The sequence below is a fragment of the Onychostoma macrolepis genome, chromosome 21 (genome assembly GCF_012432095.1).
Source record: "Onychostoma macrolepis isolate SWU-2019 chromosome 21, ASM1243209v1, whole genome shotgun sequence".
Classification (NCBI taxonomy): Eukaryota; Metazoa; Chordata; class Actinopteri; order Cypriniformes; family Cyprinidae; genus Onychostoma; species Onychostoma macrolepis.
The window spans coordinates 29,224,570-29,251,217 of record NC_081175.1 but is presented as its reverse complement, the minus strand read 5'-3'; the positions used below and the strand labels follow the sequence as shown (position 1 = coordinate 29,251,217).

General features: G+C 37.1%; 2 protein-coding genes across 2 annotated transcripts in view; both read left to right on the top strand.

Annotated features, from left to right (window-relative positions):
- LOC131528208 (zinc finger protein 729-like) overlaps positions 1-26,648 on the top strand; it is a 42,565-nt gene that overhangs the window by 8,661 nt on the left and 7,256 nt on the right. Inside the window, exons 3-5 of the mRNA XM_058757213.1 lie at positions 2,668-2,818; positions 2,984-3,291; positions 3,544-4,015. Coding sequence (XP_058613196.1) covers positions 2,668-2,818; positions 2,984-3,291; positions 3,544-4,015 — 931 coding nt within the window. The remainder of the gene's footprint in view (positions 1-2,667; positions 2,819-2,983; positions 3,292-3,543; positions 4,016-26,648) is intronic.
- On the top strand, positions 18,046-24,723 carry LOC131528210 (adhesion G protein-coupled receptor E3-like). The gene is made up of 10 exons (XM_058757214.1): positions 18,046-18,116; positions 18,238-18,354; positions 18,507-18,688; positions 19,094-19,255; positions 19,325-19,531; positions 19,609-19,841; positions 21,241-21,307; positions 23,538-23,629; positions 23,720-23,882; positions 24,214-24,723. The coding sequence occupies exons 2-10, from the start codon at positions 18,252-18,254 to the stop codon at positions 24,268-24,270; spliced, it is 1,266 nt and encodes a 421-aa protein (XP_058613197.1). The 5' UTR covers positions 18,046-18,116; positions 18,238-18,251; the 3' UTR covers positions 24,271-24,723.

The window sequence follows — 26,648 nt, the reverse complement described above, 5'->3', positions numbered from 1 at the left end:
TTTGAATTGGCAATAAAAAAAAGTATTTGTGAATTAACATCAGTTGCTTTATGATAAACATGAATGCTTAAATGAAAGTTTTCAAGCATCAAAAAATAAGTGTAAGACGGCTTTTAATTTAAAATATTAAAAGACTATCACAGTGCAGCCCCAAAATACGCATTCATTGGCATTTGAAATTCGTTTACTTTGCCACTAGGTTTGACCCATTTGGCAGCAAGAAGATTGTAATCATTTCAAATAGAATCAAATTTAGTCTGATCACTTATTCTTTGATATATTCCAATAAGTACGTTGTTTCATTTGACATAAATACATGTTACACTGAATGATAATGGAACATTTATATCACCCAGTTATTTGAAGCATTTAAATAGGCACTTTACTTGTATAGTATGCTTTCTATGTATGTAAAATCACTTTTGTAAATTTAATTTGATGCAAACACTAAAAAGTCTTGTATTTGATGCTATAAAAACAAACTGCAACAGTAACAAACAGTAACTGGTATTGATTTAGGCAGATCAGCTCCTCCAACCAAACTGCAGTTCATTCAATGAAGCTCCGCCCCCTGTAATTCACAGTCAGTGAAGCTCCGCCCACAGCAAACACATCATCAGTGAAGCTCCGCCCACAGTAATGCACCAATAAATGCTGGAGTTTTCCCATCAGTTTACAAGTGCAGATGAGAGTCAAACCATCAGGAAGAAGTGAAATCTGCAAAGACTGAGTTTATTAAAGAGAACCGTGAGAACAGATTGATCCAGAACCCTGCAGGATGAAAAAAACTGAAGAACAGAGAGGTTGGTGTTTATTCTTGATTCTTCATTCATTCATGATGCTGAAGGACATTAATGTTATAAAGCTTCAAGCAGTTCATCATATTTAGATAAACAGTTAAACTATGAAATGGATACAAATTTTCTTCATGTTTTGGTTTTCAGCAAATGGTCAATAAGCTTTCATTTTGATTGCCAACTTCAAATCAATCTAAATGTTATTTTAGCTCTTTTATTTCATATTTATGCTGTAGTTATGTTTTTGCAACAATGTTACCAACATTTTTGACACTTCTCAATATAGTTTACAACATTTTGTGTTTTGTTATTTATTTATTTTTAGCAATAAAGAGTAAACACCAAAAAGTAAATGAACTTTCCAGAATGGGTGACAGGGTTTTAAGCATAAATTAAGCAAAAGCTTATTTATAGTTACTGATAAAGTTGTATTTCTAATAAATTATAGGACTTATTCCATAGTTATATAGCATTTTTTTCTTACAGTAACTTTCGTAACAGGCTTGATGAATGCAGTCAACACTTTTTTCAGTTTGTGTAAAAATGGATTGAGATTATTTTCTTGTCCTCCCATCATGATGTCACAATTTTAAGAAATGCCCTATTTATTAAAATGAGGAAAATCGTTGATCGAAATCTGTAGGACACAGCTAATGCTAAAAAGTCTTGAATAAAAACCAGTTTAAGCCGCGGTCAATCTAAACTTTTACCATGTGAAATTTCAACAGACACTGAAACACTCGTCATATGGCGTCACACTCTGTGGCATCTTTAAAAACATAAATTCAACATATAATAAATAATAATAAATCCAAAATTTAAAACCTACTCCACTTGACTGCAAAAGTTTGCCTTCTTTTAATTCAGCTAAGAGGTCGCACCGTGACCTATCGATCTTCTATTGGTCACGTCTTCACGTGATATGAATTCACAGAGTTTTCCAGACTTGTATTTGGAATGCAGTGTAATTCACTTGAGCTTGTGTTTTCAGTCTCCCACATTCACATGCAGATGAATGGTAGTCAGTGGAATGAAATGTGTAGCGTGACTGGCCCTCAATCTAAAAGTTGTCAAAATTGTAGCATCTTTGTTTGTTTTTTATGTTAACATTACATTAGATAATTTTGTCGTTAATCAAATATATTTAATAGTTCTCACTTCAGAAACATTGCACTACATGAGCATTTACCCCCGGTTTCACAGACAAGGCTTAAGCCTAGTCCCAGACTAAAATGTAACTCTGAGCTTTTTCAGCTGGAAGTGTCTTGTATTGACTGATCTTAAATTATATCAGTGCCTTTGTTTTGTCTTAAGATGCACACCAGTAATGTTTTTTTCTAAGGCATGTTTATAAAAATTGCTTCAATTTCCTAATTGAACTATGGCCTTATCCTGGATTAGTTTAAGCCCTGTCTGTAAAACCAGACCATAATGTTTGAAAAATAATAACTGGAAGATCAATGTACCTCATTCATGCAAAGTTTCAGGGATATATAATTAATTTATAAAAATGCATCAAAATAATTGCAATATTTTATAACAGTTGTCTATTTTCTGCTATTACATCAGGGCTCACTTTTATGTCTTTTCAATTCATATTCCTTTGAATTATTTTGGTTTACTAAAAAATGTAACAATTTTTTTCCTTCATTTAAGACCCGATGGAAGAGAATGAGGAGAATGAAGAACTGAGTGAAGTGGAGGAGAAACATGTCAAGCCAGGAGAAAAACCTCTGAGTCGCTCGAAAAGTAAAAAGAAATGTTTAAAGGAAAGAAGAGCTGAGAATTCTTTCACCTGCCCTCAGTGTGGAAAGAGTTTCTCATTTAAAAGAAATCTTGAGATTCACATGAGAGTCCACACTAGAGAGAGACCGTTCACATGTGATCAATGTGGAAAGAGTTTCTCAGTAAAAAACAATCTTGTTGTTCACATGAGTATCCACACTGGAGAGAGGCCGTATGCGTGTGATCACTGTGGCAAAACATTTCGTGTGTCATCATCCCTGAAGACACACCTGACAGTTCATACAAAGGAGAAGCCACATTCATGTTCTTCATGTGGAAAGAGTTTTTCAGTGCTGCAAAGTTTAAAATTGCATCAGAAAACACATACTGGTGTAAAAGCTCATATGTGCTTTGAGTGTGAGAAGACTTTTATTTCAGCAAATGAATTAAAACTGCATCAGAGGATCCACACTGGAGAGAAACCTTACAAGTGTTCACACTGTGACAAGAGATTCAGTCGTTTATCAGGTCTGAAATCACATGAGAGGATCCACACTGGAGAGAAACCTTACAAGTGTTCACACTGTGACAAGAGATTCAGTCAGTCATCAAATCTGAAAACACATGAGAGGATCCACACTGGAGAGAAACCACACACGTGTGATCAGTGCGGGAAGAGCTTTACATACAAACATCATCTTGGAGTCCACATGAGGGTCCACACGGGAGAAAAGCCACACGCATGTGATCAATGTGGAAAGAGTTTCTCATTTAAAAGAAATCTTGATATTCACATGAGAGTCCACACCGGAGAAAAGCGGTACGCATGTGATCAATGTGACAAAACATTTTCTGTGTCATCATCCCTGAAGAAACACCTGGCCGTTCATATGAAGGAGAAGCCACATACATGTTCTTTATGTGGAAAGAGTTTTTCACTGCTGCAAAGGTTAAAATCGCATCAGAAGTTACACAGCACTGTGAGAGATTATATGTGCTTTGAGTGTGGGAAGACTTTTACTTTGGCGGGCCATTTAAAACAGCACCAGATGATTCACACTGGAGAAAAACCATACATGTGTTTACACTGTGATGAGAGATTCAGTCAGTCATCAAATCTGAAAAGACATGAGCAGATCCACACTGGAGAGAAACCTTACAAGTGTTCACACTGTGACAAGAGATTCAGTAATTCAGCAAATCTGATATCACATGAGCGGATCCACACTGGAGAGAAACCTTACGAGTGTTCACACTGCAACAAGAGATTCAATCGGTCATCAAGTCTGAAATCACATGAGCGGATCCACACTGGAAAGAAACCTTACAAGTGTTCACACTGCAACAAGAGATTCAGGCTGTCATTCAGTTTGAAATTACATGAGCGGATCCACACTGGAGAGAAACCTTGCAAGTGTTCACACTGCGGCAAGAGATTCAGTCTGTCATCAAATCTGAAAAGACATGAGCAGATCCACACTGGACAGAAACCCGTGTGATCAGTGCTCAATGAGTTTCACTTCTAAAAGTCACTAGAAACCAGACCACCCTGATCCATGCGGGCAGAGTTTCACTCCGTTACCTTCTTTATTCACTCACAGCAATCACAGTCTGAAATCACAGTAAGCAATTACATTTAAATTAATTCTTTTTGCAGATGCTTTTATCCAAAGCAACTTACAATTGGGGAATACATCAAGCGATTCATCCTAGAGAGGCAGATAGACACAGGAACTGCTCGTAATACCAAGTTTCAGGCTTTGTTCAAATAAGTACATGCTAGACAGGGAAGGAATAAAGGAAAGAGAAGACAAAGTTTTTTTTGTTGTTTTTAAAAAAAATTTATGATGAAGTCAAAGAGTGATGAAAGAGCTGCGTTTTCAGCTGTCGCTTGGAAATTGTCAAGGAATCAGCATTCTGGGATGGGGTAGGAAGATCATTCCACCAGCCAGGAACGGTGAACGAAAATGTTCTGTTGTTGTACTATGATTGTTGATATGAATCTGTGGTGTAGATAAAATGCAATGAAATTCTCTTCCAGATGTAAATGAAAGGCAAGATCAATAATTCTGGATAATTCATGTATAAAGCAAACGTGTGTGTGTGTGTGTGTGTGTGTGTGTGTATACAGTAGTCAACATTTGTGGATCAAAACCTTTCATCAAAGTTGTCCTAAAATCAAAACAATACCCATTCTTGTCTTAGGACTATAGATAATATATATATATAGATAGATATGTATGTTTTAATATAAAGTTTTAAATATAGATTATAACATTATAGAGATAAAAATCATGGTAACCCCAGTACATTGAAAATAGTAGGTATATAGAGCATATTCTGAGGTCAATAAGAAGAGGAGATAGGATAAAAAGGTTACAACAGAGAAAGTCTTTCTGGATTTACACTTTGAAAGCAACACAATTTCCAGGTTTAAATGGAGAATTGGATTTTTCTCCTTGATTTCTTTGTTTGTACTTGATTTGTGATGTATTTTTTTAGATTACTTTGATATATTGTTATTATTTGAGTTTTTTTTTTTTCTACTTTGTTAATACTTGTTACAGTGTCTTGAATTTATTTGAATTCATTGGGTATGATTATAATTATGATAAGTAATTCTCTCGTTGTTGCTTCAATATCTGTTCCGGTGACAATGTCATGTGATGAACTTATTGTTTAAATGAACTCTAAGTGTGTTTGTAAATTGACACCCTGATGAAGGAGAGTTAGCCGCAACGCGTCGGTGCACAAATGTGTAGTTTTTAAATTCTAAAGTCATGTGAATAAAGGTGTTTTCATTTTTTCACACTACTCGAGTGCCTTGAATTTATGAGTATTTTGATTTGATTTTCATTCATTGTCATTTGAAATGTATCTGCTTTGCACCATCTAGTAGACAAAGGTGATAACCACTGTTAATATTATATGTATTATGGTAAATATAAAACATTTTAATTATTAATTAATTAATATTTCAGTAATAGTGTATTTATAATGCATTCTATTCTATTTAATATACATATAACATTATTTCAGGTTAATTCAGTGAATATCATTCAGTTACCAACTCACAAATAATAATAATGCTGATTTTGCATTTTGTGTGAATTATAAATGTCAGAATTTCTAGCAAACAGTCTTTCATCATCTGCTATAATAGACTCTGTTGTGTTTAAACAGTAGATGTATAGTGTAAAGTGCAGGATTGAGTCTTGAGCTCTTGTGGTCTGTTAAAGTCAGAATGTTGTTAGTAGACTTCAACTCAGCATTCAACACAATCATCCCTCAACAGCTCATTCACAAATTGGTCCAGCTGGGGCTCAATACTTCGCTATACAACTGGCTGTTGGACTTTCTGACTGGGAGACCTCAGGCAGTACGGGTCAGCAGTAACATATCCCCAGTAACTGTCCCCAAGGATCTGTGCTGAGCCCGCTCCTCTTCACTCTGCTGACCACGACTGCACACCATCTCACAACTCCAACCTCTTCATTAAGTTTGCAGACGATACGACTGTGGTGGGTCACATTAGCAATGGAGATTAAACAAACTACAGGAACGAGCCAGCCACCTGGCTGGGTAGTGCAGAGGCAACAATCTCTCTCTGAATGTGGAGTAGACAAAGGAGGTTGTTGTTAACTTCAAGAGAGTGCACACTCAGCATGCTCCAACAGCACGACTGTGGAGAGCATGAGAAGCACCAAGTTCCTGGGTGTGCACATCACAGAAGGACCTCTCCTGGCAACACCTTGTACCTTGCACTGGCCAATAAAGCACAGCAGCATCTCTACTTCCTCCACAAACTGAGAAGAGCCAGAGCCCTGACCCCCATCATGTTCAAGTTCAAATACTTTATTGTCATTCTAGCCTTACAACAAGTGTCCAGCAGAACAAAACCAACATTAAATAGACATAATATACATCACAACAAACACATAACATCATATAAATTACTGTACATCTTAAGGCAGTGCACAAATAGGTGTATTGCACATACAGCAGTTACACTGTGAGTGTATAATCAATACTGCTTATAAATGTCAGAACAGAAGAAACCACATACTGTTTATGATTCAACCAGTCTGTACATATATAATAGCAGTCCATCAGGTAGCAGCATAGGGAAGAATAACAAAAATGAATCAATCAGTCTATACCTATGTATTAAGCAGTCCAGCAACCAGTATATCTGTATATGTCAATGTGAATTGAGCAGTCTAATAGTTTGTGGAAAGAAGCTATTTCTGAATCTGGCAGTGTTGCATCGCATACCTTCGATAGCGTTTGCCAGAAGGCAGAAGGGTGGACAGTCCATTGGCAGGATGGGTGGAGTCACTGATTATTTTGGAGGCTCTACTAAGGCAGCGTGTCAGATGTAATTCCTGTATAGACGGCAGAGAGGTCCTGATGATTTTCTCTGCTGTCTTTACCACTCTCTGGATAGACTTCTTGTCTGCAGCCGTACAGCTACTGAACCAGACTGAGAGGCTGCTGGTAAAAATACCCTCTGTTGTGCCTCTGTAAAAGGTCATAAGGACATGAGGGGGAAGGTTTACTCTCCTCACCTGCCTTAGGAAGTGCAAACGCTGCTGAGCCCTCTTAACCAAGGAGGTGGTACCATCTGTGCACCTCCTACAGAGGCACCATCGAGAGCATTCTGACGAGTTGCATCACTGTGTGGTATGGCGCCTGCAACGTGTCCTTTTCAAGCACTTTTCAAGTTTTTTCTCCAAAGGTTTGCAGGCCTATAACTCAAGAAGTATTAAAAATATCTTAATGCCCTTTTAGATATTGGGTCTTAATAAACTTTCCTTTTGGCATCTTCATTGTTAAGGCCCTATATTGTTCAGTTCCAGAGATATTGCAATTTCAATATGGCTCCAGGAGTAAATTGGTAAATTGTACACATTTTCAGTAGTCAAAAACCAAATGTGGGTCACTTTGCAAAAATATGATACTTCTTTACTTTTAAAGAGAACAGTCTGAAGAACAAATAATGTTGAAACTGGAGATGTATCTCTTTTCCTTCTGTCAAAACAACTGCATTGAACAAACCTGAGTTGATTTGTTTTTCAAAGTTTGCATGGCTATAACTTCAGAAGTATTAAAGATATCAGAATATGATTTTAGATTCTAGTTTTTAATAAACTTTTCTTTTGGAATCTTCATTTTTAAGGTCCTACATCGTTCAGAGATATGGGTGTCTCATTTAGGCTCCATATTCAGATGATTGAATATTACCCATTTTCAGTGGTCAAAAACCAAATGTTGGTCATGTTGTACACATAACAATGTCTGAAGAATAAATAATGTTGAAAATAGAATTGTATTCTGTTTCCCTCTATCAAAACAATATGCATAGAAAATGCACTGAAATGGTCAAGCTGCGGAACATTACCTTGCTCTCTGTAGTCTATTCATAAGATTCTATATTCAAATCAGTTTTAGAGATATTTTGAAGAAAGGTTTTCATTAATTTTAACAGCTTCTAAAGCTACCAAGAGTTCAGATATGCAGAATTGTTTGAAACAAATCCTAAGCCTCATAGGGAAGTGTGGTTGCTACAACACACTGCATTCTAGGGCTGCCCTTGACTAAAGATTTTTCTGGTCGACTAGTAGTCGTTCATTTAAAGCAACAATCGACTAATCGCGTGTTTATTAATAAACCATATAAATAAAAATAATGAGCCTTTAATTGCCTATATAGCCTAATAAGTGTTCATGCACACGCAAAAGCTTGCCACAGGCGCACCGGCAGATATAGTATTTATGAATGTGTAAGGGAAAAACAGTAAGGAGGCTGTATTAACATTTTAATAATTTATTGATAAACTAGTACATTGTTTTTCGACTTTCGGTGACACTGACTCGTCATCCCCACAGTAGTGATGCACCTGTATGCTTGTTACGGATTGCATAATCTGAGAATATTTGTTTTCCATTTGAATTGGTTCATTTGAAAGTACACATTTCCCTACTAAGCGACTAATAAAATTTTAGTCGACCAAGCCTCTTGTGGTCGACTAACAGTTACTGCATTCACATCAATAAACCAAAATTTGCCTCACTTGGATTAATGATAAGGATTTATTTTTTATTTTTTATTGTTATAAAATGTGAAGCAAATAGCATCTTCTGCTAAAGGGCATACTTGGCAGAATCACTGAAGGTCTCTCCCACTTGAAATAATTAACACTGGGTAATTCTAAACCCCAGGTAAATCCCAGGGATCCTGGATAATCTTATTTTATGTTTCACACTGTTCATGCTTTATCTAGTTTACAATTAATCCTGGTCATTCGTAATCTGACGTGTCACACTGTACATTCATCAACCCAGGGTTACTGTTATTATTTGCATATTTGACAGTGACAGCAGTGAAGACTAGATAAACACAAAACCACATCTGGTTTTTAACCACTGAAAATAGGTAGGATACAACAATTTGGACATGGAGCTACACTGAGATCTCAATATCTCTAGGATTAAACCTTTCAGGGCCTTAAAAATGAAGATTCCAAAAGAAAAGTTTCTTAGGAACCAGAATCTAAAATCATATTAAGACAACTGTAATATTTATTATGTTACAGGCATGCAAATTTTGATAGAGGGAATCAACATGCATTTCTAGTTTCAGCATTACTTATTCTTTAGATATTTTGCTTTAAATACAATAAGTATTAGCTCATGGTCTAGTCGAATCATATAGTGTGCATGTTCAGAGGATTATAAGGTTAAAAGTTGGTTGAAACTGTCTTCATGTCTGTGGTCTCCCATGGTTTTAAAATTAGTTAAGATTTGAAAATTGTCTAGTGTGTGGCCAGCCTAGAGTCTGTTTGGATGGTCTTGAATTGTTTTGTGAAAGTTGAGTAGTTATTTAGTATGAACAAATATAAAGATAAATATACAGTGAGGAAAATAAGTATTTGAACACCCTGCTATTTTGCAAGTTCTCCCACTTAGAAATCATGGAGGGGTCTGAAATTGTCATCGTAGGTGCATGTCCACTGTGAGAGACATAATCTAGAAAAAAAAATCCAGAAATCACAATGTTTGATTTTTTAACTATTTATTTGTATGATACAGCTGCAAATAAGTATTTGAACACCTGTCTATCAGCTAGAATTCTGACCCTCAAAGACCTGTTAGTCTGCCTTTAAAATGTCCACCTCCACTCCATTTATTATCCTAAATTAGATGCACCTGTTTGAGGTCGTTAGCTGCATAAAGACACCTGTCCACCCCATACAATCAGTAAGAATCCAACTACTAACATGGCCAAGACCAAAGAGCTGTCCAAAGACACTAGAGACAAAATTGTACACCTCCACAAGGCTGGAAAGGGCTACGGGGAAATTGCCAAGCAGCTTGGCGAAAAAAGGTCCACTGTTGGAGCAATCATTAGAAAATGGAAGAAGCTAAACATGACTGTCAATCTCCCTCGGACTGGGGCTCCATGCAAGATCTCACCTCGTGGGGTCTCAATGATCCTAAGAAAGGTGAGAAATCAGCCCAGAACTACACGGGAGGAGCTGGTCAATGACCTGAAAAGAGCTGGGACCACCGTTTCCAAGGTTACTGTTGGTAATACACTAAGGCGTCATGGTTTGAAATCATGCATGGCACGGAAGGTTCCCCTGCTTAAACCAGCACATGTCCAGGCCCGACTTAAGTTTGCCAATGACCATTTGGATGATCCAGAGGAGTCATGGGAGAAAGTCATGTGGTCAGATGAGACCAAAATAGAACTTTTGGTCATAATTCCACTAAACGTGTTTGGAGGAAGAAGAATGATGAGTACCATCCCAAGAACACCATCCCTACTGTGAAGCATGGGGTGGTAGCATCATGCTTTGGGGTGTTTTTCTGCACATGGGACAGGGCGACTGCACTGTATTAAGGAGAGGATGACCGGGGCCATGTATTGCGAGATTTTGGGGAACAACCTCCTTCCCTCAGTTAGAGCATTGAAGATGGGTCGAGGCTGGGTCTTCCAACATGACAATGACCCGAAGCACACAGCCAGGATAACCAAGGAGTGGCTCTGTAAGAAGCATATCAAGGTTCTGGCGTGGCCTAGCCAGTCTCCAGACCTAAACCCAATAGAGAATCTTTGGAGGAGCTCAAACTCCGTGTTTCTCAGCGACAGGCCAGAAACCTGACTGATCTAGAGAAGATCTGTGTGGAGGAGTGGGCCAAAATCCCTCCTGCAGTGTGTGCAAACCTGGTGAAAAACTACAGGAAACGTTTGACCTCTGTAATTGCAAACAAAGGCTACTGTACCAAATATTAACATTGATTTTCTCAGGTGTTCAAATACTTATTTGCAGCTGTATCATACAAATAAATAGTTAAAAAATCATACATTGTGATTTCTGGATTTTTTTTTTTTAGATTATGTCTCTCTCAGTGGACATGCACCTACGATGACAATTTCAGACCCCTCCATGATTTCTAAGTGGGAGAACTTGCAAAATAGCAGGGTGTTCAAATACTTATTTTCCTCACTGTATATAGATATAGATATATATGATTACATTACTGTCTCTACCTTATGTCTTGCCTTTGCCTTCATTGCATCTACTGTTCTGTTGTAATCAATGTACGAACATGGATGAGACTAAAAATGTCCATCTTATTGATGAAGAAGAAGACAATGTTGTTATTAGTAATGATAGGTCATGTAGAGCTGAGAAAAAAAACAAAAAAACAACAACAACAACTAATGATCAGTATTCAGCAGCTGGAGTCCTTGGCTTAAAACCTAATAGGGAATTACCTATGATTAAATGAAGGTGATGCTATTAAATATTCAAGCATAATATTCCTGCTAGAAAGCAAAAGTCTTTTTTTATTTTTTTATGAAAATGCACTGACAAGGAACTGCAAATGCAAGTTTTCTATGCATTCATTTGTATTTTAATTTGAATTTGAGAAGGAAACAGTGGACTTGGGCTCATATTTCCTTATCAAAACGATGGACCGATAACGTCTCTATAAATATTTCAAGACAGATATTTTAATAGTTAAGCAGTCAGTTGTGTCGGATGAGGATCAGTTTATATTATCTCACATCAGGTAAGATCTTTCTGCTTATGATAATGAACAAACAGTTTCTGCAATTCAAACACTGCAGCATGTGCTGATATGAGATCACGGACTGTGATTTGTGTGTAGTTACAGTCATGCAGAGCATTGTTTGATCTACACCAATTTTCATGTGTGATGTTTTTAGGAAACAGTTTGTGATTCTAAGATGATGGATCACTTCTGTCACCAGTGTTGTGGAAAGTTTCTTTTAAAATGACTGCATTACAATATTGCATTACTCCATAAAAAAAAAGTAACTAATTCGGTTATGTAGTTAAGTTTTTAATGGAAAGTAATGCATTACATTAATTTGCTTTACTTGTAATGCGTTCTCTATAAGAACATCATGTCATCCTTTATTTCATTATGCTTTGCTAATTAATGATTCATACTCTCTGCAATTATAACTCATCTGTAACATTTAAATTCATAAATGCAGTGGAAATGTTTGACAAAATTATTTAAAAAACTGAAATCAACAGCAAAGCTGTTTTTTTGTTTTTGTTTCCCCCCTCTGAACTGGCTTTTAGATGATACACAGATAAATACACTGGACTGTCAAAACTGACAATGGCTTTCTATCAGACAGGTGAGTATGTATGCATGTATCGACTGATTGATTGTCATGATTAGCATGTAAAGGTTGGTTCACACTGACCTGAAACATTTATGAGAAAAACTATGGTCACATGATGCAAATAGGATTTTATTTTTTCATGTTTAATGACAGGTTTGATAAGAGTGCCGATCTCTGTCATGCTGTGTAAGTATAAACCATGAGTTTTTCTTGTTGCTTTTTTTGTTAAAAATGTATGTACTATGTGTCTTGATCAGCCTCACATACATCTGTATGTTGATCCTGTTTGAAAGGAGTAAACCTGCATATTTAATTATACATTATGCTAATTGAGTTGCATGTTTGACTTACTTAACTGACATTTTATTCTGGTCATCTTCCTCCATTAGTGAACAGACAACAATTCATTCATTCAGTGACAGCTACTGGACTCCTGCTCTGTTTGTTCTGATTAGTTTATCATATGGAAAATTTGATTTATTTTTTCTTCATGCCTTAATAGCTGAATGTAACTCTATCCCCTTACCTCATTTACTGTTCACCACATTCAGTCTTTAATAATTTAATGCTGCCATTAATGTGATAAACAGCCAAGAGTTGATATGTAATATTTCACTTTCTTTTTTTTCTTTTTTTTTTTTTTGTAGAAGTCTTTCTTCCATAGAAGAATATCTTGATCATTCTTTTCTATATAATGACTGTAGTTGAAAACCGAAACTTCCAAGCTTCATAAGACTTGTGTGATATACAGTCAGGACCATATATATTTGGACACTGACACAATTTTCATAATTTTGGCTCTGTATGCCACCAGAATAGAATTAAAATAAAACAAACAAGATGAAATTGAAGTGCAGATTTTAAGCTTTAATTCAAGGAGTTGAACAAAAATATAACATAAAATGATTTGGAATTACAACCATTTAATACACAATCCTCCCATTTTCAGGGGCTCAAATGTAATTGGACAAATAATCATAAATAAAATGTTAATTTTTAATATTTTGTTGAGAATCCTTTGCAGGCAATGGCTGCCTTTAGTCTGTAACTCATGGACCTCAGCAGAGACTGGGTTTCTTCTTTGTGAAGCTTGGCCAGGCCTTTACTGGAGCTGACTTCAGTTGTTGTTTGTTTGTGGCTCTTTCTGCCTTTAGTTTTGTCTTCAGTGAATGAAATGCAGCTCGGGTTGAGATCAGGAGATTGACTCGGCCATTGCAGAATATTCCACTTTTTTACCTTCAAAAACTCCTTGGGTTGCTTTTGCTGTATGTTTTCGGTCATTGTTCATTTGTTCTATGAAGCGCCGCCCAATCAACTTTGCTGCATTTGACTGAATCTGGGCAGACAGTATATCCCTGTACACTTTAGGATGGATCCGGCTGCTTCAGTCTCCGTCTCATCATCACCAAACACCAGTAACCCTGAGCCACTGAAGCCATGCAGCTTATGATCACACTGCTCCATGATTCACAGATGATGTTGTATGCTTCAGATCATGAGCTGTTCCAAGCCTTCTCCAGACTTTTTTCTTCCTGTCATTCTGGTACAGGTTGATCTTAATTCCAGCCGTCCTAAGAATGCTTTTCCAGAAGTGCTCTGGTCTGGCCTTGTTTGCAGCTTGTGGTGAACCCTGTGTATTTGCTCTGGTGAAGTCTTCTCTTGATTGTAGACACGTCTGCCTCCTGGAGAGTGTTCTTCACTTGGCTGGATGTTGTGAAACAGTCTTTCTTTACATGGAGAGGATTCTCCGATCATCACCACTGTTGTCCTCCGTGGACGTCCAGGTCTTTTAATGTTTCTGAGCTCACCAGTGTGTTCTTTTTTTCTGAATGTTCCAAACTGTTGATTTGGCTCCTAATGTTCCTGCTGTTTCTCTGATGGATTCGTTTTGTTTCTGAAGCCTAACAATTGTCTGTTTCTCTTGTATGGAGAGATCCTTCGACTGCATGATGGGGTTCACAGCAACAGCTTCCAAATGCAAATGACACACACATAATATAGAAATAATGAAAGAATAGCCCAATTATTTATGGTCCCTTGAAAAATGGGGGAGTACATATTAAAGAGCTGTAATTCCTTAACCTTTCCTCCAATTTTGATGAGAGAACCCCTCAAATTAAAGTTCAGAGTGTTCACTTTAAGCCATTATATTCATTATACATTATATTCATTTTACATCATACATTATATTAATTATATAACTGTAACTTGAATATGTTTCGGTCAATAGCTGAAATAACTAAAATTGTGCCTGTGCCCAAATATATATGGACCTGACTGTATTCCATGTCATCTGAAGTCATACTACAGAAATTTAATTCATTAATCTTCCCCTCCTCCGAAGGTCTGAAATGAGCTAAAACAGTTGAAGGTCTATAATAATAGGGAATTGACTGCATGTGACATCAGTGATGTTTGGTCATGTGACGTGCAAGAACCAATGATGTTTGTCTTAGTTGAAGTGCCTTTTGTATAGTCAGTTTCAAAAATGTCAGTCTTTTAGTTATATGACTTCAAGAACATGCGGAATAAGTCATATAAGCTACTTTTGTAGTGCTTCTTTTGTTGTTTTAGACAGAAAAGGCTTGACAGCTTCAGTCCTTTTTCGTTTTTAATAAGTAGAAGATACGGATCAGGATAAAAATCTAAAGTAATATAGAAACTTTCCCTTTAACTAAAAGCTTGCCATGGTTGTATTTATTTGCTGTTTTAGCTTTATATGTTTGGTCACATGCTTCCTCTCTAATGTTTTTAATTAATTTGTCTTCATTATAATTTTCTCAGACATCTTGGCCTGTATAACTGTTACACAAGAGCCAATCAGAGCTGGTATGTAACACCACTGTGGTGCTTTAACTGTAAATGTGAAAATCTGTATATTAGAATTGAATTGTTTCTAGTAGTTCTAATAATACTGTCTGTATTTCTGATTAATGCTAAATAAAAAGAGGTAATTATTTTCATTTCAGCTGTCTCTGACCCTTGCTACGACTACAAAGTGCTGGACAATCCATGGAGAGTCGTCAGTAATCGATATGCTTCTGTCATATATTGTGACCAGCATGTCGCCTGGAGCGGCTGGTATCGTCTCTTCGTTAACAACATGAGCACTTATATCCCAGACACGTGTGTTGACGTCTATAGCTGTGGCACAAATCTCCCAATGTGGATTAATGGTAGATACCCAGCAGTTCAGGATGGAGTCATCTCTATAGAAGTCTGCACTACCTGGAGCAATAACTGCTGCTTTCATAGGCATTCAATTAGAGTCAAAGCCTGCCCAGGCAATTATTATGTCTATGAGTTGGTTAGGCCATTTAACTGTCATTTTGCATACTGTGCAGGTAATTATATTCACTCAAGTTCCTTGTATTATTGGTGTCTTTGTTCACTGGCATTCATCAGTCATTATTTTTTCAGTTCCTCCTTACATCAGCAGCACTGTCGCACCAGAGACGAGCTCACCTGGTAATATAGTCTGATGTTTCCTCTGTACATTTATCATTTATTTTTGACCCTTGTTTTTAAAAATATTTCACAAACTTTTTTTTTTTTTTTTATTATTGTCTTCATTCTTATTTCTGCCATTGCAGGTGTAAATATAACACTGCAGGAAGGATGCACTGTAAGTTTCTTACATTTAGTGTTGGACTCACAGCTTCTATTAATAATAGTGCAAAGAGAAGTGTAGTAAGATGTGGCAGATATTTAAACATTGGCAGATATTTAATATATGAATTTCTATTTATAGCTGATTTGTGCACAAGCTATCTTTTGTTAAATCACAGAGTCGGTTTTATTTACTGTATAAAGCTCAATAATGATTTCAGAGTCAGACCATTGGAGGATGTTTGCAAAATCTTCTTGAGCAGATCGAGAATATTACAGCTCAAGTGCTTCCTTTGAATGTAAGTTTTAAAGAGAAAAATATTAAAATCTCTCAGTTACATAACGATTGACATGGCAGTATGGACTCTGTTGAAATTTATATCTACAATAACTGTATTTTTCTAATCAATAAATTAGACTGTGACAGACATTTTGACGGTGGCCTTCAATGCTTCAGAAAAGATTTTAGAGTCATCATCATCAGCAAACCCAACTGAACTAGCCTCCTATGGAAACCGTGTGTTAAAAACGAGCGAGAAACTCATTTCTACATTAGTGAAGCCGACAGACACAAATGACAGTGTCAGTTTTACTCTTGCCGCTGTAGGTAAGTGGAGGCACAACTATTATTCATGACTAATGACTATATGATGTCAGTGACTTTATTAAGTCTAGAGAGCAGTGGGTCAGACAGCAACATATGAGCTACAGTAACTATTGAATTGTGTAGAGTTATGAACTTTTATAAGAGAGTAGGAAACACTGCCTGTGTCTTTTGTGTTCATGTCAACGGTCAGTATTTTTTATGTAAATTTATCCATCATTTGGTTGAATCTCGGCAAATTGACACAAACAGATTTTGTCCTGAAAAACCATGAAAAAAAAAAAAATTAAATACGGGTTCATTTACAGTGAGAAGTTTGTGGAAAACAGTGTGTTATACTGCATTGCGCATAAAAACAAATCAACAATAAGACATTTACAAAACACTCAAAAGATAAAAACAGAAAGTTGGTGCTGTTTATCAGTTACAGGATTTGATTTTAAAGACATTTTGGACATTTGCTTTTGGAAGAAAAACTGCTTGAGAACTGAAGAGTGTACTGTAAGATTTGACTTTTCACCTCCAGATGATATAATAGTTAATTGTGCTTACATTTACATTTAGACCTGAAAGGTTTAAACTACATCAGAGATGAAATCCCAACAAGAGTGAATGGTCAATTTATTTGTCTTGTGTGCTAATTGAACAGTGTTGGGCTAGTTACTCCTTTCAAAAGTAATATTGTTACTTTACTTATTACTTTCTGGCAACAGTAATTAGTTACACTACTAGTTACATTACTTTTCCTTCACGCCCCACAGAAGTTGTAACTGTGTATCTTCCAGATAAAATTCTTCTAGAATGTTACTAACAACATATTTCTGCCTCATCATTTGACCAAAATCCACATTGGATCGCAGTCAGAAGTTATTACAAACACTCAATAGTGATTGATAGTGGCATTCAAGTACAAGTGTTGTATTCATCTCATTAATTGTCATGTGTAGCTTGAAGTAATTTTTCCGTTACCCATATGTGATTAAATATTGTTATGTATTTTATCAAATGACATGAGTTTGTAAGAAACTGTTTAATTTTCCAAAAATATTTGTAATTATTTTAATATAATGTAGCACATGTTGATCAGAGGGATGTAATGCCAGAGTAAAGTAAAGCCACAACTTACACAACAGATCTTTTTTCCTGACAAAATCAATATAATGCAATATTTCTATCTGCTGAATGTAAGTTTTCCATATTCCAAGCTTGCCTGCTGCACTGGGGACATCACATGTATGTGCGAGTCATGAAAATTATGAAAATAAATCTAGGAATTATTTGATTGTTAGATTTTAAATCAGCGGGGTCGAGGCATCAAAAGTAACTAAGTAACTAAGCTGTTTTATGGAAAGTAACTGTAATATTATTACTGAAATCTTATTAGTAATTAGTTACACTACTAGTTACTGCAAAAAGTAATATTATTACAGTAACTAAATTACTAGTAACTAGTTAGTGCCCAACACTGTAATTGAATGAATGAATTGGACTTTCATAACGAAAAAGAAAGATAAATATAGATTACTGAAGAACATAACTGTCACACTTCACTGGAAGCACGGGAACCAGGAACGAGGAGACGAGGAATTTCACAAAACTAGAGATTTTAATCCAAAAGGTAAAACAGATCACAGGCAGGGTAGACATTCGAAGACCAACAAACACTAACTGAAAGGACTGGGGCTTTTAAAGACAGGACAATCAAGGAAGTAAGGAATCAAATTAACAATCAGACAGGAGAAAAACTGGGTCACAGAACACATGGGGAGCAAAAACACAACAAAAACAGTCCAGGGGTGTGACAATAACTGCTTGCTTGTATTTAATCAGAGGGACGAGTCTTCATGGTTGGACCACAGGTTGCCTTTGAGAAAATCCCTCGACTTGACACAACAAATTCTTCTGTGGCCATCGATCTCATTGGGATCGCCAAGAACAACAATGAAAGTATGTCAAATGTTTATTTGTGTGATAAAAAAAAATTAAAAAAATCATAGAGATGCTGTATCATCACCACAAAATCACATTTATTTACTTTTTTGAGTGTTGTTTTTGTTTTTATATAGTATTACACGTAAGCTTCTGTTTCTGTCACACAGGGTCAGCTGCTGTGGCTTTCATGAGCTACAACACGATGGAGAATCTACTGAAGCCAGACTTCTTCAAAACATCAAATAACACGGTTAAAACCATGATGTCCACAGTGATCTCAGCTACTCTTCCCAAAACCACCAACACTAACCTCACAAAACCAGTCAACTTCACCTTCAAACACATCAGAGTGAGAGACTAAAATGTGTTTTTGTCCAACCTGAGCACTGACGAACACCTGAAAACTTCTGATATTCAGTGTTTTAATATGATAATATATTAGTTTAACTGCTTACACACAAAAGCCTTACTTGTCACACAATTTCTGAAAGCTGACACTCAAACAGCAGAAGCACACACCAAATTTGTAAAACCATTCACTAATTCTCGGCCTTTGACACTTTTTGCAAAACACAACACACAATGTTTGCTTTTGAGATGTGTTTTTTTGATATTCTGAATGCAGTGCTTAATTTTGCAGGAGATGTGAGGCATTTTGCATTTTGTGTGCAATTCTTGGATTTGTGTGTAAAGATTAAAAAAAAGAAAAAAAAAAGATGCAAAGTTTTGAAAATGTTCCTTCTTCTTTTTGCAGGAGTTTGTTCCCAGCGGTTCTCTGTCCTGTGTGTACTGGAATATCAGCGAGTGGATTGTAGATGGCTGTTCTGTTTTAAAGACCAACAGCAGCTACACTGTGTGTTCCTGTATTCACCTTTCAACATTTGCTCTCATCATGCAAACCAGCCACCCAGCAGAGGTACAAGAACATTTCTAGTGAACACTGAAGAACAGCACATACAACATGTATTCTGACATGTTTTCTCAGAGCGACTCTCAGTTGGATCTGTTGAATTTGGTGTGTGTGATCATGGGGCTGGTGTTCTTCAGTTTGGCCCTGTTGACCTTTCACCTTTGTCAGTGGAGTTCTGGAGTGAATAATGTGGCTCGAATCAACATCTGCATCAGTCTTCTGTTGGCTCACCTTCTGTTCCTGCTCACACAGAGGTTCCTAAGCCTCATACGGCCTCAGCAGGTGAGAACAATGAAGGAGCCCTACAGCTCAGCACAGCCTCACTGAGAATCATCATAACCGTCTCTCATGGTCTCCAGGTGTTGTGTGCCGTAATCTCAGGCCTTCTGCACTTCCTCTTCCTCTCCGGCTTTGTGTGGATGTTCATCGAATCTGTGATGCTCTTCATCTGTGTGAAGAACCTATCACAGATCAGCTCCAAAAAGAGGGAGGTGCTTAGCAGTGGATTCCTGTGTGTGATTGGATATGCAGTTGCTCTGGTTGTGGTGTGTGTGTCTGTTGGTCTGGTTCCGGAAGGCTATGGCAGTGAACAGTGAGTTGTTGTTTTTAAGTTAATTTGATTAGAAGGAAATAAAGCAGCTCTGGGATTTTGTCACATTCCTGACATGCCCCGTTGAAAAAAAAAACAGCATATGCTGGTTAGGTATGTTTTGAAGCATGGCTGCAGGTTTAAGCTGGTGTTTAGCTGGTCATGTGCTGGTCCTGAACATGAGCTAGTTGCTTAGGACCATCTTAGGACAAGCACATGACCGGCTAAGAACCATCTTAAACCAGCTCATAACCAGCTTAAACCAGCTCAAATCAACAGCCATGCTTCAAAACATACCTAACCAGCATATCCTGGTTTTTTCAACAGGGTAGGCTGTATCAGCGTCATGCACAAGATTAAAATCTGTAATTTTTCACCAGTCAAAGCACCTGAAATATTACCTAATTCTAATTCCATTTTATCTATCTTCTTTGTATCTATTAGTCTTCTTTGTATCTATCTGACCCTCTTAAAGGAAGACTCCACTTTTTTTGGAAATAGGCTCATTCTCCAACTCCCCCAGAGTTAATAAGTTGAGTTTACCGTTTTGAATCCATTCAGCTGATCTCGGATCTGGCGATAGCACTTTAGCATAACAGCATAGATCATTGAATCCGATTAGACCAGTAGCATCGCGTTCAAAAATGACCAAAGAGTTTCTAGTTTTCCTATTTAAAACTTGACTCTTCTGTAGTTATATCGTGTACTAAGACCGGCGGAAAATGAAAAGTTGCGATTTTCTAGTGCGATTTGACTAGGAACTATACTCTCATTCCGGCGTAATAATCAAGGAACTTTGCTGCCGTAACATGGCCGCAGCAGGTGCAGTGATATTACGCAGCGCCTGAAAGTAGTCCCCAGCTAGGTAACTAGTTAGCTAGGTAACTAGCCTAGAAAATCGCAACTTTTCATTTTCCGCCGGTCTTAGTACACAATATAACTACAGAAGAGTCAAGTTTTAAATAGGAAAACTGTCGAAACTCTTTGGTCATTTTTGAACGCGATGCTACTGGTCTAATCGGATTCAATGATCTATGCTAAGCTATGCTAAAAGTGCTATCGCCAGACCCGGAGATCGGCTGAATGGATTCAAAAACGGTAAAACTCAACTTATTAACTCTGGGGGAGTTGGAGAATGAGCCTATTTCCAAAAAAGTGGAGTGTTCCTTTAACACTAGCTTTCTTTTTTTCTATTCTATTTGTTTTCTTTCATAAAAAACAAAAAACCTTGCTATGCGTACTGCGTTAGGCTAACCGAGGCGTGTTCTTTTCTTGCTTCTTTTGTTGGTTATGATTGCTTCTATTATCCTCATTTGTCGCTTTGGATAAAAGTGTCTGCTAATTGACTAAATGTAAATGTTAATATCTCATTGAGTTATGTTATTGTTTTTTCTTTAAATAGCTGCTGGATTAAAATAGAGAAAGGCTTCATCTGGAGTTTTCTGGGTCCTGTTTGTGTCATACTAGTGGTAAACACTTTTCTTATTTCTCTTGACTTTTATTTAATGATCTGGTTACTAACATAAACTCGGTTCCCTGAGATAAGTGAACAAGCATTGTATTGAACGCTTACAGGGTAAACTCCTGTTTACTCTGAATACTGAAGCCTGATTTGTTTATGTTTGTGTAGCTGCACGAACAAATGCTATATAAGTCGGATGTGAGTGCCATTTTGTCAGAATCTTTCGACTGATAGCGACAGTCAACATCTTGCATGCAGCCCATCTGCACATCTAACACATCTGTGCATTGACTTGATTGCACAGATACTATTTAAAATGAACAATGGCTAGAAAATGATATCACTGAATTCATTGATGAACTGCCTTTAACTGAAAATTGAGTGTTTAATAGTGTCCTTTTGCATTACTGACACATTTTCCTGTTTAATACTGTGAAGCTACTTTGACACAATCTGTATTGTTAAAAGCGCTATACAAATAAAGGTGACTTGCCTTGACTTGACAACAGCTTACACAACACTTGTTCCCGTATCTCAGGGAACTGAGGTTACATTAGTAACTGGAGCATTCCCTTTTGAACGGTCTCTCCTGTTGCGTTGAATGCTTATGAGGAACAAATCCAACAGCCCCACACTATAACCAAGTGAACAATGAAGCCGCTCTATGAGCCCAGCCCCAGAGGCATGAGCCAATTATGAGACCCAAGCCACCAGGCTGAGGTCTAACATAAGACCTTCTCCATTTATTAAAGGGAATAAGGTAAATTATGCAGACATGCCTGAAGGACAGGGACATCCAAGTTATAAAATCTGGCGAAGGTAGACAGCGAAGACTAGCCGGTAGCTGCACAAATGTCACCAATAGAAATTCCGCTGGACCAAGCCAAGGAGGAGGCCACTCCTCTGGTGGAAAGGGTTCTCACTCCAATTGGACACTAAGCCCACTGAGGCATAAGCCAGGGCTATAGCATCAACCATCCAGCAAGATTACTGGCATCCCTTTAGAGCAGCATCCAAAGCAAACAAAGAGCTACTCTAAAAGCCAGAAGTGGCTATTGTGCTCTACATACATTATAAGAGTCCAAAGCGGGCAGTGTGAATTTGGACTCTGCTCGTCCTTTGAATTAGGAAGAGCCAGAATGGTAATGATCTGTGCTTTGAACAGAATGAAGAGCACCTTAGGCACAGACGACTCTACAGTGCTCGACAGTCTTGACACTTGACAGTGCTTGTAAATTGCCCACTCGCTTGACCGATGTTAAAGTCAGAAGGAGAGCAGACTTAAGCGACAGAGGCCGTAAGTCAGCCGACAGGAGTGGCTCAAAGGGAGGGTCTTGCAGTGCGATAGAATCTATGGAGAAGCACAGTATGAGGATGAGGAGGATTCAGCCTCTGAGCCCCCCTCAGGAAATTAATTACAAGGTCATTTTTGCCAAATGACTGGCCAGCCTGAAAGCGTGATTCACTGCTAAGGCTGCCACATAGACTTTGAGCATGAATGCTTAGGCACACATATATCAAGAATCAGTGTATAAATCTCAACAATGGTGGCATGCTTCATGCCACAATGCATTCTGGGAGCCATGGAGGAGTTTTGTAGTTTTTGAGTGAAGCATGCAGGACCTGTGCTGGCGTGAGATGACTCGTGATAATTCAGCTCCGTTGCCCCGCTGTTTCTTCCTCCAAGGCTCCTGGGAGTAAAGAAATAGGAGAGCAGATGAGGGAGGACCATCGTCCTCCTTAAAGAAGGTAATATACAAGCGAAGCCGGTCGAGACTCATGCTCTTGCAATAAGAGCAGTCTGTCCCAGTGAGTGTGAGCGTTGCCTAGGCAAGCGACATGCTCACCGTACCCATCTGAGCTACACTTGCGGCATGATATTTACAACAACATCGCAAGAAATTTGCTCAGAAAATTTGCACTTTTTAAATTGGTGAACAGCTGCAGGGAAAGTGCTGGTCAGAGGTGATCTTTCTTGCTAGTTGGTTCTGGCTTCTTCTTCTGAGTTCAGCAAAATGGTTCTGAAAAAAATGGAGCTCAAAGCCTGTTATAGCAGTCAGCTCCACCCCTTTTGGTGGGCTGAAGCACCATTTGTTCATGCAGCTACATGAACGGGAACCAATCAGGCTTCAGTATTCAGAGAACACAATAGTTTACCCCATAATCGTTCAACGCAATGGGAAAGTCCATTCAAAAAGGGAACAAGGTGATTAATCATTTAATTAATTACTTTGCAGTCAAACACGATTCTCTTCGTCAAGATCATCATCACTCTGAGCTCAAAACTCACAAATCTTAATGCTGAAGTTTCACAGATGAAACAAACCAAGTAACATTACTATTTAATTGTTCTATAGAAAACCATATATATAATCAGTAAATACACATTAACTGTCTCTCTTTACATGTTTCTTTGCAGGATTATAGTGTTTAAAACACTGGCTCAGTTTGTTGTTCTTGGTTGCTCCTGGATTCTGGGTTTCTTCACAAAAGGCAGTAAAGTGCTGGAGATCCTCTTCCTGATCTTGAATTCCCAGCAGGGAACCTTCATCTTCCTCATCTATTGTGTCCTCAATGATGAGGTCAGACATTTACTCAATTTACATGTGTAATCTGGATGTTTTCACAATGCATTTGATCTCCAAGCTTTTAAAACTACTTCAAAAGGCTCATGTTTCTAAAGCCAACAGAGTTTAAAATCTTTTTCTTTATTTTGTATTCAGTGTCTCCAGAGACAGTATGTGGAAGAAAAGTATAGCATTAATATTTATTTCTGAAAGTGCAAATGTTGTCTCTCAAAGCCACTTTTTCTGACCGGTTTATGATAAACAAACTCCATCCTGGTTCACGAGTTTCAGAGGTTAAATTGCTCTCATGAAGTCACTCAGCTCCTCTCGTCTCATTCTTTTCCAGGTCAGGCAGCAGTACAAGAAGTTCTTCAGATGTCTTTTCTGTGTCAAACAACACTGAGTACTACAACATCAATGATGGCAATTTAAATGAAAATGATAAATGTAAATGATGGCAAATTAAAAAGAAATGAAAACTCCAGAAAACTATTTAATGTTTGCATGGTAATAAGAAATAGTTCTACGGAATTGTGCAAGATTAACAAATTTATAACTTTACAATTATATCTTTGTTGAGCTCAGACAGCTCCAGCTGAATGACTTTATGACTTATTTTGTGAGGATCCATTTTACAGTATATTACTTTAAATATTGTACTGTACTATAATATAAACAGTTTTTTTTTTTTTTTTCCGGAATGAGGGACACAGGTTTTATTGATATAGTGAATTTACATATGAAACTAAACTATAAAAATAAGTAAATGAACAGCTAATGTCTTCAGTGTAAGTAGCTTGAACTTTGTATTAAAACCGAATTGAATTTTGCTTTTGTTCAGGTCACATTTGGGTTTTTCCTGTAATATTTTAATGCATTTATGAAAATATGTTAATAAACAAAACAGTAAACAATGTTGAAGAGACAGAGCAGCAGAGGAAGTGAATGTGAATTACTCGCATATCACTGTAAAAAGTGAAAGTTAACGTAACTTAAAAAAATTTAGAAAACCCGTTGCCTTAAAATTAAGTACATAATAATTTTTAAAAAGTTAAGTGAACTTGATAATTCAATTAACTTATTTTTTTAATTATCATTTACTTAAATATTTTAAGGCAACGGGTTTCCTCAATTTTTTAAAGTTTAATTAACTTATCACTTTTTACAGTGTATGCGGCTTCTTGATGTACTTGTCACTTGATCTTAAAAGTTTCATTGTGTGTGTGTGTGTGTGTGTGTGTGTGTGCGTGTGCATGTGGGGGTGTGTGAGAGAGAGAGAGAGTCTCAAATAATAATCCCCTTCCAAGAGATATAACTCCCTTCAGAAATGATAAAATCAGCAATATTTGACATGTATAAAAAACACTTATACTGTGTGAGAAAAATATTATAGGCATCCTTTTTTAAGTATAAATATACATTGTTGTTTATTTAATTAAAAATAAACTCACCTAAATTTCAAACCCCTTCTGTTCCTTACCATGATCAAATATCTTATATGAAGTAAACACGAAGAAAGAACTTCATGCCAAATCATACAGATTAGATACACAAGGATCCAGCAAAGTGTTGTTTTAAGTTTGCTAGTAGTCAGCCAACAAATTTGCCGAAGGGTGGCAGATAAACCACACAAATAACAATATTGCAAAGCGCCCTTGGTAAATAAAAAGAGGAGAACAAACCATAGTCTGATGATGATGATGATGTTTAGGTCTTCAGCGGCTGCTGATGGACGTCAGTGATGAAGGGTTTGACGAGAATGTCACCTCACTATTGACATCAGAATGAAGGTTTACAGGCCCGTCACACTAGAAGAACGCATACGTGATTTATGGGATATGATTCTTAATTTATCCTGTCAATTACACAATCACAGAGCTGCGAAAAGCTTCAACAGTAAGTGCAGAAAGTCTGAAGTCAATCTGATGAATCTTTCTAAGTGAATCTAGCAAAACTAAAGCATAATAAAGGTTTAAAGTTTTACAGTCTGGCTTTAATTTCTTCAAACTGTCACATCTAACAAGTCTCTGTCTGTTTTTCTCTTGGTTTCTGTTTCATATCCGGCCTCCATTTTTCTCAGTTCTGTTGGTTTTTGCTCATCTGTGTTTTTTGTTTTTTGTATGTGTTTTTTTCTTCCTTTCTACACTCCATTTGTATCTGGTAAATCAGTTTGGACAGAGAGTGTTATTAAATGTAAATTAAGTCACATGACATTTATTTCACATCACAGTACCTTCAGTTTATTTCAGTCTTCTTCAGATATATTATACAGTGCATCCGGAGAGTATTCACAGCACTTCACTTTTTCCACATTTTGTTATGTTCCAGCCTTATTCCAAAATGGATTTAATTAATTATTTTCCTCAAAATTCTACAAACAATACCCCATAATGACAACATGAAAGAAGTTCGTTTCAAATCTTTGCAAATTTATTAACAATTAAAAATTTCAAATATGAACCACATGTACATAAGTATTCACAGCCTTTGCCATGACACTCAAAATTGAGCTCAGGACGTTTTGGCGCTTCGAAACAGCTCACCAAAGCGAACTTTCTGGGGGAGTTTGTTTTGGCTCTTAAGGCCCCGATATAGTTCAAACGAAGTTCGTTTTCGTTCTTCGTTCGTTTTTTGTTCTTTGTTTGGGGGCAAAGAGAAGTTTGAAAAGGTTGAGCGACGGTATGCTGTTTTCGAACATTGCAACACCCCGCGCTGCTGGAGGCAGAATAATGAATAAAGAATAATGTAAACGAGTCACGACCTTCACGATTATGCCCTAAA